The sequence below is a fragment of the Microtus oregoni genome, unplaced genomic scaffold (genome assembly GCF_018167655.1).
Source record: "Microtus oregoni isolate MIOR12 unplaced genomic scaffold, Mior012 000009F_ref0000495, whole genome shotgun sequence".
Lineage (NCBI taxonomy): Eukaryota > Metazoa > Chordata > Mammalia > Rodentia > Cricetidae > Microtus > Microtus oregoni.
The window spans coordinates 27368368-27387528 of NW_024543068.1; the positions used below are offsets into that span (position 1 = coordinate 27368368).

At 38.7% G+C, this 19161-nt stretch overlaps 1 protein-coding gene across 2 annotated transcripts in view; it reads left to right on the plus strand.

The window, feature by feature from the left end:
* Nemf (nuclear export mediator factor) overlaps positions 1-19161 on the plus strand; it is a 51152-nt gene that overhangs the window by 16937 nt on the left and 15054 nt on the right. For both annotated transcript variants that reach the window (XM_041658628.1, XM_041658629.1), the window contains 9 exons: positions 3179-3256; positions 3343-3551; positions 3747-3932; positions 4870-4933; positions 6978-7066; positions 11845-11948; positions 12696-12758; positions 16803-16915; positions 18938-18995. In XM_041658628.1, coding sequence (XP_041514562.1) covers positions 3179-3256; positions 3343-3551; positions 3747-3932; positions 4870-4933; positions 6978-7066; positions 11845-11948; positions 12696-12758; positions 16803-16915; positions 18938-18995 — 964 coding nt within the window. The remainder of the gene's footprint in view (positions 1-3178; positions 3257-3342; positions 3552-3746; positions 3933-4869; positions 4934-6977; positions 7067-11844; positions 11949-12695; positions 12759-16802; positions 16916-18937; positions 18996-19161) is intronic.

Below are 19161 nucleotides of genomic sequence, written 5' to 3' on the forward strand. Positions count from 1 at the left end.
TTCAAAAAATAAAAAGTTGAAGGCCGGGCAGTGGCGCACGCCTTTAATCCCAGCACTCGGGAGGCAGAGGCAGGCGGATCTCTGTGAGTTCGAGGCCAGCCTGGTCTACAGGGCTAGTTCCAGGACAAGAACCAAAAACTACGGAGAAACCCTGTCTCGAAAATCAAAAAAAAAAAAAAGAAAGAAAGAAAGAAAGAAAAAATAAAAGGTTGAGATAGCTCAGAGGTCTTCCAGAGTTCCTAAGTTCAAATTCCAGCAACTATTTGGTGGCTCACAACCATTTATAATGAGATCAGCGCCCTCTTCTGGCCTGCAGGCATATACACAGGCAAAACACTGTATACATAATTAACTAACTAACTAAATCTTTAAAAAAAGAGTTAAGCATAACAAAAGCAGTGCAAAATTTCAAGTTATATGAATGCTTATATTTTATTTTAAAATAGTACAGTTTCCAAGCATGTAGTTAAATAAATTGCACTATGATTTTCACATGATAGAAGCACTTTGGTGAACAGATGTTTAGCAAGAATACTCATTATTAGTATATTTTAAATTTTCTTTGAGACAGAGTCTATATATAACCATGGCTGTCCTGAAACTCACAGAAATCGATCTGTCTTTGCCTCCTAAGTACTGGGATTAAAGGCATGCACAGCGATACTCATTATTCTCTTTATTTAATATTTTTTTAAATTTAGATTATTTTACAAGTATGAATATTTTGCCTGTGTATATGTACATATGTATGCCTAGTCCCACTCCATAGGGTACCAGTGCAATTTTATATGCAGTTATATCAACACAGTGATACCGAAGGGTTTCAGATATTTATATTAGTATACCATAGTGTGTATGCCAGTATTCCAAAATCTAAAACAACTCCAGCATATGAAATACTTCTTGTACCAAACACCTGTTTAAGGATACTCGAACTACACCAATAGCTTTTTGTGGTAATCACTTTTAATAGTCACCATTCTTATAAATTAAATCTTTTAGCTATTTTGTCCAACATTTAAATAATAATTAATTTGACCATGTTATAAAGCATGAAAAAAATATTCCTAAAATCAGTAGTTTTGAAATGTAAGTCAAGCATGGTGGTGTATGTATGCCTGTAATACCTGCTGTTGAGAAGTGGAGGCAAGAAGATCAGGAATTAAGCTAGTGAGTTTGAGACCAGCCTTGTCTGCTACCTATCCCAAAAAAACAAATTCTGAAGCATGAATTATGTCTGATAAAATGTTATATAGGAGGTCAGATTATTATGTGAGTGAAAGATGTGGGAAATACTGGAATATAATGCTGAGGGAACTAAATGTAAATAAGACGATAATGTGTGCCATTCAAAAGTTGATTTTAGAGGGGTAACTGGGTTCTTGCACACGCCTTTAATCCTAGCACTGGGGAGGCAGAGGCAGGCAGATCTCTGTGAGTTCAAGGCCAGCCTGGTCTAGAGAGTGAGTTTCAGGACAGCCAAGGGCTACATAGTAAGACCATGGCTTGAAGAAAGAAAAAAAAGTTGATTTTAAATGTATTTATTTTATGTGTATAAGTGTTTTGCCTACATGTATGTATACTACATGTGTGCCTACTATCCATGAAAGTTAAAAAGAGGGTGTCAAATTCCATGGAACCGGAGTTACAGATGGTTGTGAGTCACCATTAGATTCAGGGAACCAGACCTGGGTCCTCTGCAAGAATAGCAGGTATTCTTAATCACTGAGCCATCTCTCCAGCTCCTAGTTTGTACTTTTAAAGAACTTACTGGGAGGCTAGAGAGATGGCTCAATGAGTAAGAATACATAATGTGCTTCCAGAAGACCCAGGTTGAGTTCCTCGCACCCACGCCAAGGGGCTCACAACTGCCTGTAACTTCAGCGCTAGGGAATTTGAGCCTTTTTCTGAACTTCATAGGATTTGCGCTCACATACAGAAATCCACACATATACACACATAAATGAAAATGAAATCTTTTTTTATTTTATTTATTTTTATGTGCATTGGTGTTTTGCCTGCATGTATGTTTGTGTGAAGGTGTCAGATTTTGGAGTTACAGGCAGTTGTGGGCTGCCGTGTAGGTACTGGAAGTTGAATCTGGGTCTCCTGGATCCTCTGGAAGAGCAGCCAGTACTCTTAACCACTGAGCCATCTCTCCAGCCCTGAAAGTGGAATCTTTAAGTATGTATTTTACACAAGAATTTATGGAGGTGTGGAGAGAGCTCAGCTGCAAAAAGCACACACTATACTTGGAGAAGACACAAATTTAGTTCCTAGGACCTACATTGGGCTGTTCAGAATCACCTCTGACCTCACGACCAGGGGATCCAGTGTCCTCTCTGGTCTCCATGGGCACCCGTAAGCAAGTACACATTCATACACACATAACTAAAACAAATTTTAAAAAATTTTTATTTGGAGCTACTGATGTAATTCAGTGGTAGAGTGCTTTCTTTGTATGTGTGAGACCCTGGGTTTGATCTCTAATGCTGCCTGAGAAAGAAAAACTTATATGCCATAAGAAATCTTTGTTTGTTTGAATAATGTTGAGAGATTGGGGCCACACTTCATATATAATTTACTTGTAACCAAAACACACAGTCTACACAGGGACTGGGAGGTAGAGGTAATATTTCAGCATGACATTTTTAAGAGGGTAAGACTTGAGGGAGTGAACTCTGGGGAGACTTTTTGTCGTTTTGGTTTTTCAAGACACAGTTTCTCTGTGTAGTGTTGGCTGTCCTGGAACTCAGAGATCTGCCTGCCTCTGCTTCCCAAGTGTTGGGATTCAAGCAGATGATGGTGATGTGTGCCACCATCGCCTGACTTGTGGGCAAACTTTTTTTTTTTTAAGAGTTATTTATTTATTATGTATACAACATTCTGCCTTGATGTATGCCCGCACGCCAGAGGAGAGCGCCAGATCTCAGTACAGATGGTTGTGAGCCACCATGTGGTTGCTGGGAATTGAACTCATGACCTCTGGAAGAGCAGCCAGTGCTCTTAACCTCTGAGCCATCTCTCCAGCCCCATGGGCAAACTTTTTAAGCTGCCTAAGTGACACCATTGACAAGCAGAGGAAGCATTACGACAATAAGCTTTAGAAATTGAGAGGTAGAAGTGCTCTGTATTGAAAGAAGCCTAACTTTTGAAAAATCTGTTTTGTTACTGAAAGGAAAAACAAGCGCTGAAGAAACTAGATAATGTTCGAAAGGATCATGAAACCAGATTAGAAGCTCTTCAGCAGGCTCAGGTATTATCCCTAGCTTTTCCAATTCTTTTCAGAATATGATTATCTCAACTGGCATTATAGTAAATATATTTGGTTTGCTTCTTAAGGAAATAGACAAACTGAAAGGAGAGCTCATAGAGATGAACCTACAGATAGTCGACAGAGCCATTCAGGTAGTCCGAAGTGCATTAGCCAACCAGATAGACTGGACGGAAATTGGCCTGATTGTGAAAGAAGCACAAGCTCAAGGAGACCCTGTTGCAAGTGCAATCAAAGAACTAAAACTCCAAACAAACCATGTTTCAATGCTGCTGCGGTAAGTGTGCCCCTTACCACTTAGTGCTTGCTTTTATTTTGTTAATTGTTTATTGTATTCTTGTAAATTGTTTTCTTTGGGAATTCTCAAAAATAGAAAATATATAATTAAATCATTTCTAATTTTATTGAGAAAATTTGAAATGAAAAGTGATGTCATTGACATTAGTGAAATACTATTGAATATTTTTAATAGAAATCCATACTTGTTATCAGAGGAGGAAGATGATGATTGTGATGCCAGTGTTGAGAACAATGATGCTGAACCACCAAAAGGGAAAAAGAAAAAGCAAAAGAACAAGCAGCTTCAGAAGCCTCAGAAAAACAAGCCGCTGCTTGTCGATGTGGATCTCAGCCTGTCAGCCTATGCCAATGCCAAAAAGTAAGTCATTTAACCATTGATTCTTTTACCTTTTACTTCATAGGTATTTTTCTTGCATGTAATAAATATATGCACCAGTGTGCCTGGTGCCTGAGTAAGCCAGAAAAGGGCATCAGGTCCCCTGGAACTGGAGTTACAGATGGTTGTGAGCAGCAGTATGGGTAACAGGAACCAAACCAAGGCTCTCTAGAAGAGTAGCCAGTACTCTTAACTGATGAGTTATATCTTCACTCAAACTATAAATTCTTGGTAAAATATTACCTATATTAAATCAGTAGGATGTTAGTAACAGGTGTCATTTTGCCTGTTGAATGATAGAATGTTTCATCTGGGGAGATGAAACATCACACACACACATGTACTCATATATGTCTGTTCACCCTAGAAAGGGAATCCACTGCAGATCAAATAGTTGCATCAAAGTCTAAGTTGGCAAACCACTGAGTTGTTACTGGAGTTACTAACTGAAGTACGAGTGAGGGCTGACTTATAGGAGCAAGGATAACGCAGAAACAGCTGCATCTCTGAAAAGACCACTTCAGCATGGGTGATGCCTCAGGAAATCTGTTTATCTAGAGCCCTGTGCTCAATCAAGTTAGGAGCACCTCAACAAATCCAAGGGATCTCTTGCAGTCCAGCTGGCCGTCTCCTCAAGCAGTTGTTTATTGCATCTCTAACCCAAAGGGACCCTGATGAAACTTACTGCAGGCTACAGCTTTCTCAGACATGGGAAGTGTGCTTGCTTCCTGGGTCTCCTAGCACCCCCTCCTGGAAGGGAGTGTTTCAATTTGTAGGAAAAGTTTATATACTTCTTTTGGTAAAAATTAATTTTGTGCTCTCTACAACTTGGTACGATATGATCTAGGGGATTGTAAAATTGAAAATAAAAACTAAAGAAAGATTTTACTTAATATTTAAAATAGATTTATTTTTCTAGATATTATGATCATAAGAGGTATGCTGCTAAAAAAACACAGAGGACTGTTGAAGCTGCTGAGAAGGTAACTTGATAAAATGATGTACATTGTTTCTGCAGCTTACTGTTGTTTTCTGTTTAAGTGAGGTTTTCTAGTTTAGAAATCTTTCATTTTTAATTTTGCTTTAAATATGCATATTTCTTGTGTTTACTTTCTTTCCTAAACTTTCTCCTTTTTTCATCATCTCAGCAAATAGCATTTTCATTGTTATCTGCTTAAATGTCAGAGATGTCCAGAATTCTTTTCTCATATCCAAATCTGTCATTTACTGTTGCTAGTATGTATGTACATATACCACAGGAAGCGTGTAGACTGGAGGACAGTTTTGTAGAAATTGCTTCTCCCCTACTTTTATGTGGGCTTCAGAGATCAAACTCAAGTTATCAGACTTTGAATCAAGTGTTTGACTCCATGAGCCATCTTGCCAGTCCCACATTCTTTTTTTTCTCAATTTAATGTATAACCAGAACCTGCTGGATACTGTGTCACTTGGCTGTAATTTTAGGACTTGGTATGTGGACGCAGAATGATGATGAGTTCGAGGTCATCCTAAACTGTATAGTGAGTTTGAGAGCAGCCTTTGTCACATCACATCACACACACACACACACACACACACACACACACACACAAATTATATATATATATATATAATTTGACCATGTTTTGTTATTCATTTGGTTTAGGCCTTGGTTATCTATATTCACATAAGTAAACCTTTTCTCCTACTGCAGACTGTTTTCAATTTAGCAGCCATAGTGATACTTTTAAACCACAAGCAAACTCCATCATTCTTTCACTCAAAAGCATCCAGTTTCGTTCCATCTTAATACAATTCAGAACTACTTTCCTGGCCTACAGAGCCTTGTATGATGTTTGCCTTTTCCCTCATCCCCTGACTTTTTCCTTCTACATACTCTTTCTGGCTGCACTGGAATCCTACCTGTTGCTGAAACCATAGTGCACTATGGATCTTTGCACTTGCTAATCTTCCTACCTGAAATGATCTGCCCTCGGATTTTCAAGGGTTTTTTTCTCTCCATTTGTTAATTTACATATCTGCCCAAGTGAGACATCAGAGACGTCTTTGTTGACCATTTCTACTAAAAATAATGCCACCCTTAATCTACTCTACTTTGCTTTTTTTCTTAATTCCTCAATTGATATAAAATTATTTGATTTAATATTATACAAATATGTCTGTTTATCCTTTAGAATGTAAGTCCATAAAAGTATCATTGTTGCCAGGTGTAGTGGCACACACTTTTAATTCTAGCAATTAGGAGGCAGAGGCAGGTGGATCTCTGTGAGTTCAAAGCCACCCTGGTCTACATAGTGAGTTGTACATGAGGAGTTCCAGGCTAGTCAGAGCTACATACTAAAAATAACACAAAACAAAAATACCACCACCAACAAAAGTTATCATGGCTGTTTTGTTCATTGTTGCATTCTGGCCTCTAAAGATTATCTGGAACAAAGTAGAGGCTTTAATTTCTATTAATGAATAACCTTCTTGATCTAGGCTCTATAATCCAGACTGGCCTCATTCTTGTATATCAGGCCAGCCTCAAATTCAGGATCATTTTGCCTCTGTTTCTCATGTACTGGGGTTATAGGAGTACACTACCATTCCCAGCAACAAGAAAGTTCTTAATTTGTAGGTCTTAAAATTTTGCATGCAGTAAATATTTAATTCATTTTACTTCTTAAGGTAAATACCTTTTGTTTTTTGTTATATATATACTTGTGTGTATAAATCAAGTCACTTATGACAAAATCTTTTTTCTGTTTTATCTTTTGCACATAGCACACATGTAGACTAGAGGACAATTTGTGAGCACAGGGATCAGACTCAGGTCAGCAGACTCGTGAGTCACACAACTGTTTATTAACCTGGGTATGGTGGCATGTTCCTATAGTCCATGAGGCTGAGGCAGAAGGATCTTTGTGAGTTAGAGGCCAGCTGGGCAATATAGTGAAAGCTGTCAAAGCAATTTGTTATGCCATTGTGTACATTGATGTTATGTAACTACATTCTAAAATAACAAAAACAAATTTTTATAAATAGGCATTTAAATCAGCAGAAAAGAAAACAAAACAAACCTTAAAAGAAGTACAAACAGTTACTTCTATCCAGAAGGCAAGAAAAGTGTATTGGTAAGTATTTTGTTCTTTTTTATGTTTAGTTTTTCTTTGTATTGGAATACAGCACTAGCTCTAAAACCAGGAGTCCTATTGTTCTTCATCCTTATCCCATTGCATGCTCTCCCAAGGAAACTACTCTTTAGTTTTAGCTCTTTGTATTTATTTACTTACTCAATTATTTATTGTGTTGTATGTGGGTATATGAATGGGGAAACGTGCCATAGAGCACACGAGGAGGTCAGAGGACGGCTTTCACCATATAGGTGCTGGGAATTGGACTCAAGTTTGACGGCAAGTACATTTACCACTGAGCCATCTTCAGTTGCTACTTTTAGCTCTTCTAGATCAGACTTTTATATACTCTTGCTTTTCTCTGTAATAGCTTGTATTACTACTTCATGGGGGTTTCTTAGGGAGCGGGATTGTGAGGGGAAAGTTGGTGGGTTTTTTTGTTTCTGTTTATTTTTTTGAGACAGGGTCTTTCTCTGTAGTTTTGGCTGTCCTAGAACTTGCTCTGTATGTAGACCAGGCTGATCTTGAACTCACAGAGATCCACCTACCTCTGCCTCCCCAGTACTGGGATTAAAGGTGTGTGCCACCACCGCATGATTCATCTTTTACGTTTTTATGGATTATTCATTTATAGTCACAGTGTTCTGTCTTCTTGTCTTCTTTTTTGCTCAGTTTTTCTGTTGTTGCTGTCTTCCTTCGAGTTAAAAATTATTTAGGGCTGGTGAAATGGCTAAATAGGTTTTTTTTTCCTTTTTGGTTTTTTGAGACAGGGTTTCTCTGTAGCTTTGAAGCCTGTCCTGGAACCGGCTCTGCCCCCTGCGTGCTGGGATTAAAGATGTGCACCACTATACCTGGCCTCTCTGACATACTTTTTGAGACAGGGTCACTCACTGAATCTGGACTTCCACATTTTGACTAGACCAGCAGCCCATCAAGCCTCCAGATCTCTCTTCCTTTACCCTCTCTTCACATTGGTGTTACAGATGTGTGCTGTCTCTCCCAGCTGTTTACGTGGGTACTGGGATCCAAACTAAGGGTCTTTGCAGTACTTTACTGGCTGAGCAGTCTCCTTAAACATGACCTCCTGTCATGTTTTCAAGAGCTAGTTGGTTGGTAGGTTTCTCCAAGTACTTGCTGTAGAAGCTTTGATTTACTTATTACTGTTTGTTGATGAAGAGTCTTATTCTGTAGCATAAGCTTTTGCTTACAGAGGTTTCTGTCCCTCCTGGTCCCATAGCCATTCAGTCCCAAAGAAACACAAAGAGGTCTACATTATTTATAAACTGGTTGGCCTATTAGCTCGGGCTTCTTATTTACTAACTGTTACATCTTACATTAGCCCATAGTTCTTGTCTGTGTTAGCCATGTGGCTTGGTGCCTTTTTTCAGTGAACATTCTCATCTTGCTTCCTCTGTCTGAGTGATGACTGCAGACTGAGCCTTTCCTGTTCTCAGAATTCTCCTGTTCTGGTTGCCCCGGCTATACTTCCTGCCTGACTTCTGGCCAATCAATGTTTTATTAAACTAATACAAGTGACAAATCTTTACAACGTACAAGACAGTTGTCCCACAGTAAGCTTTCTAAAACTCATTAGCTAGACCAGGCTGTACTGTAACTTAGAGACTCTTCCTACCTCCGGTGGGAGTCAATCCCTAACTCTGTGTTACTTTTTTTACCCCTATCAATTATATCTTCTCCAAGTTGTTTTATTTTAGTACTTTAAAGTATACAACATGAAGTTTTCATATATTATAGGCACAGTGAAATGATTATCACATTCAAGTATGTTGTAGGCTAGGTGGTGCATGCTTGTAATCCCAGCAGTTGGGAAACTGAGGCTGGAGATTTGTCATGAGTTCATGAACCAAATTGGACTAAAGAACAGGTACTAGGCCAACCAAGACTTCATAGCAAGATCCTGGCTCAAAACACGGGGACTGGTGAGATGGCTCTGTGGGTGTGAGGGTGCTTGCTGCCAAGCCTGATAATCTGAGCTTAAGCTCCAGGAGCCCTTATACACGGTCCAAGAGGAGAGCTCCTACAAGTTGTCCTCTGACCGTCACTTGTGATCACATATACACACAGAATCAGAGACCAGTTATATTCATGTAATTTTAGAAAAGGTTTAAAAAGCAAATTTCTACCTATCATGTTCCCATGAATACCCATTTTGTCATTGATTGGTCACCAGTGTACAATAAGTTAATTTTTTCTTATCCTTTTTCTAGTCTCTGTCTCTCTGTCTTGATAGGGTCTCTGTACAGCCATGCTATCCTCGAACTCCCTGAGGTCCATCTACCTCTGCCTCCCAGGTGCTAGGATTGAGGATGTGCACCACCACACCTGGCTTTACAATTATAGTTCTCACGTTGTACTGTTGGTCTACGGATTTGTTCAGCCATCATAACTCTGTAACCTTCGAATAATATTTGCCTTATGACCTTGTTTACCTACCTCCTTTTTTCTGGACTCTCCAGCTTTCATAGTAGCGACATTCATTAGAATCTGATGCCCCTTGTTTGTCATTCATATTTCAGAGTAGGATATTAAAGTGCTAATGAGATGTTCTCTCGATGGTTGGACTTGTGACATGATCTGTGTTACCTGTTTTGTGTAGAACTCTTGTCTTTAGTTTTTTTTTCTTTTTATCTAGTCTCATCTTACGAAACTTTTTTCCCCCTGTCCTACTTGTAAAATGAAGGCTTAGCTGTCACAATCTCAGGTCCCAGTGGGAACCATACATGGTAGAGGGTGGTAGCATCCATTATGTTAGACCTCTATTGTTTCTGTTTTATTTCTGTTTAACGTGTGTTATGTGTTGCCTCACCTTCTGTTGGCATGAGAAAAGGGGACTACAAACATATTTAGAACTGGAAAGAAGATAGAAAACTATTTGAACAATTTTTAGCCAGTCCTGTTTTTAACCCCATCTTAAAACTAGTTCTTTGAGTTGCCATCTTTTGTTTGTTTTGAGGCAGGGTTTCTCAGTGTAACCCAGACTAGCCCTGAACTTGTGATCCTTTTGACTCGGCTTTCAAAAATTTGTGCTACCACATCTACTTATGTTGACATTTTGAGTTTTATATTGTAAAAGAAGTGGTTTTCCTGGGTTCTGGTGTCATTTCAGCTTCCTGAGTCTAATATGATTGATTGTTTCCCATTTATCAAGTTTTTGTTGAATTTTTTGGTTTCCTTTTCTTTCGACTCTAGTTTGGTTACATTTGACATCTCTATTGATCAGCTTGACTATAATTTTTATTTTTATACATTGTAGTGATTTTTTTTCTTTTTTTTTTTTAAAAAATTTATTTATTATGTATACAACATTCTGCCTCGATATATGCATGCCAGAGGAAGGCGCCAGGTCTCATTACAGATGGTTGTGAGCCACCATGTGGTTGCTGGGAATTGAACTCAGGACCTTTGGAAGAGCAGCCAGTGCTCTTAACCTCTGAGCCATCTCTCCAGCCCGTGATTTTTTTTCTTGTAGTGTTTTTATCAGGTAGTCATATCATGGTCGTAGTGCCCCAATAAAACAAGCTAGAAATGTTCTTTTTTGAGTTGTCTTTAAATGTGGATCAAATTTACCTATAAAATGGAGTGAATAGTCCTAAAATTTTTCTTATAGGAAAGTGTTTCAAAAGCCTGGTATTGCCAGGCGGTGGTGGCGCACGCCTTTAATCCCAGCACTCGGGAGACAGAGACAAGCGGATCTCTGGGAGTTCGAGGCCAGCCTGGTCTACAAGAGCTAGTTCCAGGACAGGCACCAAAGCTACAGAGAAACCCTATCTCGAAAAACCAAAAAAAAAGCCTGGTATGGTGGTACACACCCTTAATCCCAGCACTCAAGTGGATCTGTGAGTTCAAGCCAGGCCAACATAGAGAAAGAAACCTTGGAGGGGAAGTGAGGAAGTGTTCCATTACAAATTTGAGTCAGTTTATCTTCCTTCCTTCCTTTCTTTTTTCTTCCCTTTTTTCTTTTCTTTTTTAAGACAAAGACAGTCTGTCTTTGGTTGATCTAGAACTCACTGTGTAGGGCAGGCTGGTTGAACTTGCAAATTTCCTGCTACAACCTCCCAAATACTCTAGATTATAGGCCTGCATCACCCCACTATACTTGGCTTGTTTTATGGACAGCCAGGGATGTTACACAAAGAAAGCCTGTCTCGAAAAACAAAAAAGGAAAAGCAAAGAAAGAAACCCTGTCTTAAAAACCAAAAGGAGAATTAAATGGAAATAACTTGGGTTTGTGGGTTGTTGTTTGTTCTGTAGCCTAAACTAGCCTTAATCTGACACGTAGCTGTGGCTAGCCTTGAAAAACTCTTGATTCTCTTCTAAGTGCTAGGAGCATAGGTGAGTCTCACTCACCACACCTAGTGAAATTTAGTTCCTCTTCCTCTTCCCCAACGCTTCCTCATCCACCCCCACCCCAGAGACTGTATCACCTTTACCTCTGCCTCCCCAGTACTGGCATGTGTCACTGTGTCCTGACAGAATTTAGTTTCTTCTAAAACTGCTGTAAATATTACATTACAGGTTTTTGTTTGTTTGTTTTTTAATTTTTAAAAAATTTTTTGCTTGGTTCTTGAAGAGTAATTGTATCATTGATTGTTTTTATCTTATTCTATACAGGCATGACAGCTTCCTGCTTTGTTATTTTTTGTTTTTGTTTTTTTTTCGAGACAGGGTTTCTCTGTTACTTTTTGTTTTAATAAGGGTATGAATTCAGGCAGGTATAAAGAAGAAAATGTTAACTTTGTTTTCTTTCAATTTGATAGGTTTGAGAAATTTCTGTGGTTCATTAGCTCAGAGAACTATCTAATTATAGGTGGTCGAGATCAGCAACAGAATGAGATCATTGTGAAAAGATACTTGACACCCGGTAAGACTGAAATCTATGAAATTTTCTCTTAAATGATTTATTATTTATTTCACCAATAGGCACTGGTTTTCATCTTATACTCTTGTTTGACAGAATTCAGTAGAAATTTAATGCTCTACGTCTTACAATTTGTTAGGAAAGTTTTTACCACTTGTTGCTGAGTGGGTATTGCAAAAGGAGTATTGAAGAGCTATTCTGTGCTGTTGTTGGACTTTTGATCTTCTGCTGTATTTACAGAATAGCTTCCGGTTCTCCAAGTAACAAAAGATCCAAGTTTTTAAAGCTTAGTGTTTAAGTGCTAAAGTCTGAACATTTGTCCAGTTTACAGGCGGGTGTGTAGTGCATGCCTGTAGTTGTAGTTGCTGGAGAGGCTAAATCAAGAGGGCCACTTTTACCCAGAAGTTCCAGATAAACTAAGTAGCCTTAAGAGATCCTGTTTCAAAAAAAGGAAAGAAGCAGACTGGAGAGATTGCTCAGCACTTGCATCCCTTGCAGCTAACCTGAGTTCAGTTCCTAGCAATCACATGGTGGCTCAAAACCACCTGTACCTACAGTTCCAGAGGATCTGATGCCCTTTTCTCCCTTCTGTGGACACCACATGCAGGTAGTTCACTTATATACATGCAGTAGAACAATCGTGAACATAAAATTTTTAAGTAAAGTAAAATTTTAGGAGAAAACAAAACAAAAACAGATAACAAAAAGAACAGGATCTAAAATATCACTTCACATTTGTCTTTCTTTAAGGAGATATTTATGTACATGCTGATCTTCATGGAGCTACCAGCTGTGTGATTAAGAATCCAACAGGTAATATAATGTCATTATCTAGAGTTTTCTTAACATTTAAAAAAAATGTTTAAGTTATGTATGTGTGTGGATGCATGCATGTGAATGTGCACATGTGATCTATGCAGGTGCCCATTGTGTCCAGAGAGAGTATTTAATACCTTGGGGAGAGTCACAGTTACAGAGACATAAGCCAGTTGGGCTCTTGGGGCTGGCCTCAGGTCCTCTGCCAGAGCAGTCTTAACTGCTAAGCCTTCTCTTTGGCCTCCTGAAAACGTTTTTTAATGTTACTGATATACAAGAATTAATATTCAGCTCCCAGTATTACCAACAACAACAAAAAGATAAAGGAAGATTATAATGATATAAGAACGTTGTATGAATATAAAAGTCATACATGTCTGTCAGTTGTGTTCTATAATGCATGAAGGAATATAGTAATGGGGTGGGTAGACACAGGTGCATTCAGTAATATTTAGAAATGTCAGTATTGAAGATGAATAGAATAATGAAGCAGCAGATGAACAAGGGATAGAAGACTTGAGCAGATTGATGACTAACCTAACAGTATCTCCAGAACACTGTCTAACAAGCAGGTATACTGGGGACATTCTCTACATAGATCAGATGATAGAAATAAGAAATTGAAAGAAATTCATAACAAGTAAAGAGATTGAAACACAAAGAAAATTCCAGCTAGTGCCCACCTTTAATTCTGTCAATCAGGAGGCAGAGGCAGGCAGATTTCTGTGAGTTCAAGGCCAGCCTGGTCTACAAAGCTAGTTCCAGGATGACCAAGGCCACACAGAGAAACCTGTGTTGAAAAAACAAATGAGCTGGAGAGATGGCTCTGGTTACACTGTCTGCTCTTCCAGAGGTCCTGAGTTCATTTCCCAGCTATTGTCTGGTGTCTCACAACCATCTGTAATGAGATTTGGTGCCCTCTTCTGGGCAGGTAAACATGCAGACAGAACATTGTATACATAATAAATAAAATCTTTTAAAAAAAGAAAAAAGAAAAAAAATAAAACACAACCAACTAACCAGCCAAACAATAAATCAGAAGAAAATCCTAAACTCAGATATCTTAATTGATGAATTATAGTAATCTTTTATTTAAAAAAACAAAAAACTAGTGCTTCAAAAATTCTTCTTCCCAAATAAGAGGGTAGGGATAGCCCTGGGCTGGTAGCCCTTGTTGCTGTAAGAAAGCAGGCTGAGCAAGCCAATAAACAGAACTCCGTGGCCTCTGCATCATCTTCTGCCTTCAGGTTCCTACCCTGTTTGAGTTCCTGCTTTGGCTTCTCTCAGTGGACTATGACACTGGATATGTAAGCCAAATAAACCCTTTGCTCCCCAAGTTGCTTTTTTTTTTTTTTTTTTTTTTGTCATGGTGTTTTATTATAGTAGTAAAAGTAGAAACCCAAACTAGTACAGCAATAAAATGAAATTTAAAATGCTCAAATTGACAAGAAGTAAAAAAAAATCTCTTGTACCCAGACTATCTTTATAAATATTGTTTGTTTGGTGTATGTGTTTGGTTTTGGTTTTTGGAGACAGGGTCTCTATATATGGAGACTTACTATGTAGACCAGGCTAGCCACAAACTGTCAGATATCCACCTGCCTGTGCCTCCTGAGTGCTTAGAATAAAGGTGTTTGCCTCCAAGCCCACCCTTGTCTTTATATTGAAAAAACAGAGCAAAACAACAACAACAACAAAACCTAAGGAAGTCCCCAGAATGTTCAGAGCTATAATAAACAAAGAACAGTGTTCACACAGCCTGAGATGAGTACAAAACAAGTGGTAGCTAAGCGTGGCGGCACAGGACTGTAACTCCAGCAACTGAAGAAGAGGCAGGAGGACCAGCCTGGGCTATGTGAAACTCTATCAGAAAAGAAAAGAAAAGAAAAGAAAAGATGCTGTATTTATGTGTACTAGTGTCTTAGTAACTTCTCTATATTGTGATTAAAACATCATGGCCAAAGCAACTTATTAAGGAGTTTAATGCAGACTTACATTTCCAGCCACAACCTGAGAGTCAAGTATTCAAATGCCTGAGATTTGTGGGAGAGGAGGCATCTCATTGAAACTACCACAACTAGCAGAGAATAAACTGATAATACAGGCATAATAAAATAAAAAAGAATAAAATAAAGGGTATGGGGATGTAGTCAGTTAGTAGGGTGTTATCCTAACGTCTATTAATCGCCATTACCACATAGGCAGGCATGATGGTGCAGGGCTATAATCCCAGCAGTCAAGAAGCAGAGGTGAAAGGATCAGAAATTCAAAGCAATCCTCAGCTACATAGCAAGTTTGAGGCCTGTCTGGGCTATATAGTACCTTATCTTTGAAAAGAGAAAAAAATAGGAGTTATGGCTCAGTGGTATAGTACTTTTCTCACATGCATGAAGCCCTGGCTTTTAATCCATAATACCATAAAACTGGTAATAACCTTGCAAGATAGAGAAGACTTTAGGGAAAATCTGTAAAATATTGAAAGTAAAGAAAGGCAGGTGTGGCAGTTCATACCTGTAATCACTTGCTACTGGGAACACTGCTGGCTTGATTGGCATTAGCCTCTAACTGATTGAGTTAAAAGGAATCTCTTCTGGGGACCCTGCTTTTGACTCCAGCAGGGTGCCCAGGTGAGAACTTTGCTCTCTGAAGCTAGTTTTAGAGACTCAAGCCTTTTTCCTGTATAAACAGTTAATTTCCTGGGTTATGATCCTATGTTAGTTGAAACCAGAGTAAAGGATAAATATAGAATATTAATAGCCTGTTAAGCCAGAGCAGAAGACCAGTAGATTACATCTTCCTGAGTCTGCTGTTAGAGCAGACGTTACTTCCTGTAGGAGGCTCCTTTCTTATCAGTGACTGCTGTCAATGAAGAAGGTTTGTGGGGAACTATTTTTATGTAAATTTTGCCTGTAAGAACAAGGATTTGGCTGAATCCTTTTCACACCCTGGCTAAATGGTGTAGGGGGAGGTATCTTTTTATTTATAAAGAGGTGGTAGGGGACCAGTCTCAGGAGGGGAACCTAGTTTGGGTGGCCCGAGTCCTTGGTGGGAGACAGACAGATAGATACGCCATGCAGAGAGAGTTTGGATATAGAGTTTATTTAGTGGGTTATGAAAGAGGAAGGGAAGGGGAGAGGGAGAAGAGAGGGAGAAGAGAGAGAGAGGCAGAAGCTGCCTCTCCAGAAGAAGGGCAGACAAAGAGCTTGGGAGAAGGAGAGAGGGAAAGGAGGTTGGAAGTGGGTAGGGCTTGTGTCTTAAAGGGACACGGTACCCAGGTGACAGACAAGGCCAACAGATTACAATAGTTTCCAGTTGCCCTACAGGAAAAGTCAGGTTTATACACTGCTGGGGATACTACAGAAGGAAGAAATGCCATGATTTCACAGGATTTTTGCAGAATTGACAGTGTCTTATCCAAAGGACAGATATTTCCACAGCTCTGCAAAAAAGGGTTCTCCAGGTGGAGTGTATGCATACACTTATCATGGACAGTCTAAGAGATCTGTCAGTTGTACATTTGCTGTATAATACTTGTGGGCTCACCACAGGATGTGATAAAATGTTTTGGAATTCTATAGTGGCTGTAGTTACACTGCATTATCATGCACTCATAAGCACACATACATATACATGCACACACATATGCACAAATAAGTATAAAAAATAAAATACAGGGCTGGAGAGATGGCCCAGCGGTTAAGAGCACTGACTGCTCTTCCAGAGGACCCGGGTTCGATTCCCAGCACCCACATGGCAGCTCACAACTGTCTGAAAAATGCAGTTCCATGAGATCTGACACCTTCACACCAACAAACATAATAAAGTTAAGTAAATAAATAAAAAAGTTTAAAAAAAAAAAATAAAATACAAACTTTTGGTCCCTAACACTAAACAACAGGTAGAAGTAGGTAGAATCTTGACATAAATGTGGTGTAAATATTTAAGATAGAAGATGGTTGACTGTGTACTTAATATAACTTTGACATCTTGCTCTGTAGAAGCCCTGTACTTTGGTATTGAAACATAGCATTGCTGTTGTAGGAGAACCCATCCCTCCACGGACTCTGACTGAGGCGGGCACAATGGCACTTTGCTATAGTGCTGCTTGGGATGCTCGAGTTATCACTAGTGCTTGGTGGGTGTACCATCATCAGGTAATAAGGGCTGTGTGGTCCATTTTCATAATCTCTTAAGGGCTATACCTCATTACAGATGGGTAGGATGTAGAAGGAAGAAAAGTACCTACCTTGATAAAGTTTATGTTTAAGCAGTAGAAAAAAATATATGCAAACCAGATGGTAGGTGCTGTGAAGAAAAAAACAAAATTTCTCCTTTGGGTTTTTGAGACAGGGTCTTCCTGTGTAGCCTTGGCTGGCCTGGAACTTGCTGTGTAGACCAGGCTGGTCACAAAGATGATCCGCCTGCCTCTGCCTCCCAAATGCTGGGGTTAAAGGTATGCAGCACCACATTCGGCTCAATTAGATTTTCTGAATTCTCTTTTGCCTCTCCAGAAACTAAGTGTCAGTTGTGTTTTGTGTATTCACTTGGTTTTAGTAAGTGCCCCTCTATGTTTTCAGTGCTCTTTTGTTTGTTTTTGGATGCCTTTTTGATTTGTTTTTGTCATACTGGAGATTGCACTTAGAGACTAATGCATTCTAAATAGTGCCCTTAGCCTTCTTTATTACTTTATTTTGTGATGAGATCTAAGTTCCTCCAGCTGGCATTGAGCTCACTTTATATCTCACACAGGGCTTGAACTCTCAGCCCTTCTACCTCAGCCATTTAGGTAGCTGGGACTACAGGCCTGTGCCACTAAGCTCAGCTGTTAGTGCTATTTGATATTATCATTTCATATTTGATTTCCCATTGCAAATAGATCCACATTTTCAAGAATTATATTTGACAATGATATATAAATTATACAAGAATCAGAAATTATGTGGTAGGATTAAAAAATACCATCCTTGAGAGTTATTTTATATTTATGTTGTTTGCTATTCTGTGATGTGGTTTTAGGAAATTAATGTACTTGAGAGGTAATACTTTATACATCCACTATTAAATCACTATTGAAGTGGTTTTCTAACTGTTTATAACTAATAAAAAATACCATCAAATCAGAGAATTTACAAGTCTGTAAAATCTTTGGAATGAGCTCTCTCACTTTGTGTTATCAAACTACATTTTGAAAATTCTATTAATTTTTATTTCCTTGTAGGAGAAGCTGTTTTAGGATTCGGGGAGGTGGCTTAGTCAGTAAATACCCTTATCATCAAGCCTGATGACCTGAGTTCAATCTCTGGGACCCACATGGTGGGAGGGGAGAATTAATTCCTTGCAACCTGTCCTCTGATCTCTGCAGTATGTGTGTGTGCCCTCTTGTGTGTGTAGACATTATAAATAAAGAAATCTTTTAAAAAAAATCTTTCAAAGAGAGACATGGTGCATGCCTTTAATTCCAGCAGTCTTGAGTTAGAGGCTAGCAGCCTAGTCTATAGGACAACCAGGGCTACACAGACAAATTCTGTCTTGAAAAATTAAAAACAAAACAAAAAAACCTTTCAGACTATTTTTTTAAGGAAAAGAAAAGCTGTTTTACTTTCAAAAAGAATCCCAGAAAAGGATTTTAGTGACTATAACTTTACCTTCTAGTAAAGTTTTGTGCTAAGCTTATTAAACTTATTCTCTACTCATTATATCCTATGCTAGAAGGAAAAGCTAGGTCCAGTCTAGTCCATGTCATTCTATTGGAATAGTAGGTCTTTTGTTCTTCATTTATGCCATCAAGTATATCTGTTGTTGGAAGGATATATGTGTCTGCAATGTTGAGGATTTTTACTAAATTATAAAGTTTTCAGCACTTAGAGTTGCTCACTTGAATATGATTATTTCCTCCTTGGGTAGAAAACTTTTTAAAAGAAGATCTGAAGAGACTAAAGATGTAACTCAGTTGGGTCGATTTCCTTTCTAGCATGCACAAAGCCCAATGTTTAATCCCAGGGCCACGTAAAGGAGGCGGGGCAGGCACAGTGGTAATCCTAGCATTTAGGCGGTGGAGGGACTGGAAATTCAAGGTCATCCTCAGTAGTAAATTCAAGGCTGACCTATAATAACTGAGAACCTGTCTCATTTTTTTTTCTTTAGATAAGAATATAATGCATTATTGTGTTCTTCAGGTGTCTAAAACAGCACCAACAGGAGAATATTTGACAACAGGAAGCTTCATGATAAGAGGTAACAACTTAACATGAAAAATATCCCTAAATTGAATTATGAAGGCAGGAGCCATTTTACAGATATTCTTGAGTAGAAATGGGTTGCTATAATTGCACATACAAATTTTGTTGAGAAACAAGGAAATTTTTACCTTGCCATGGCAAATTCAGCATTTGTTTTCATA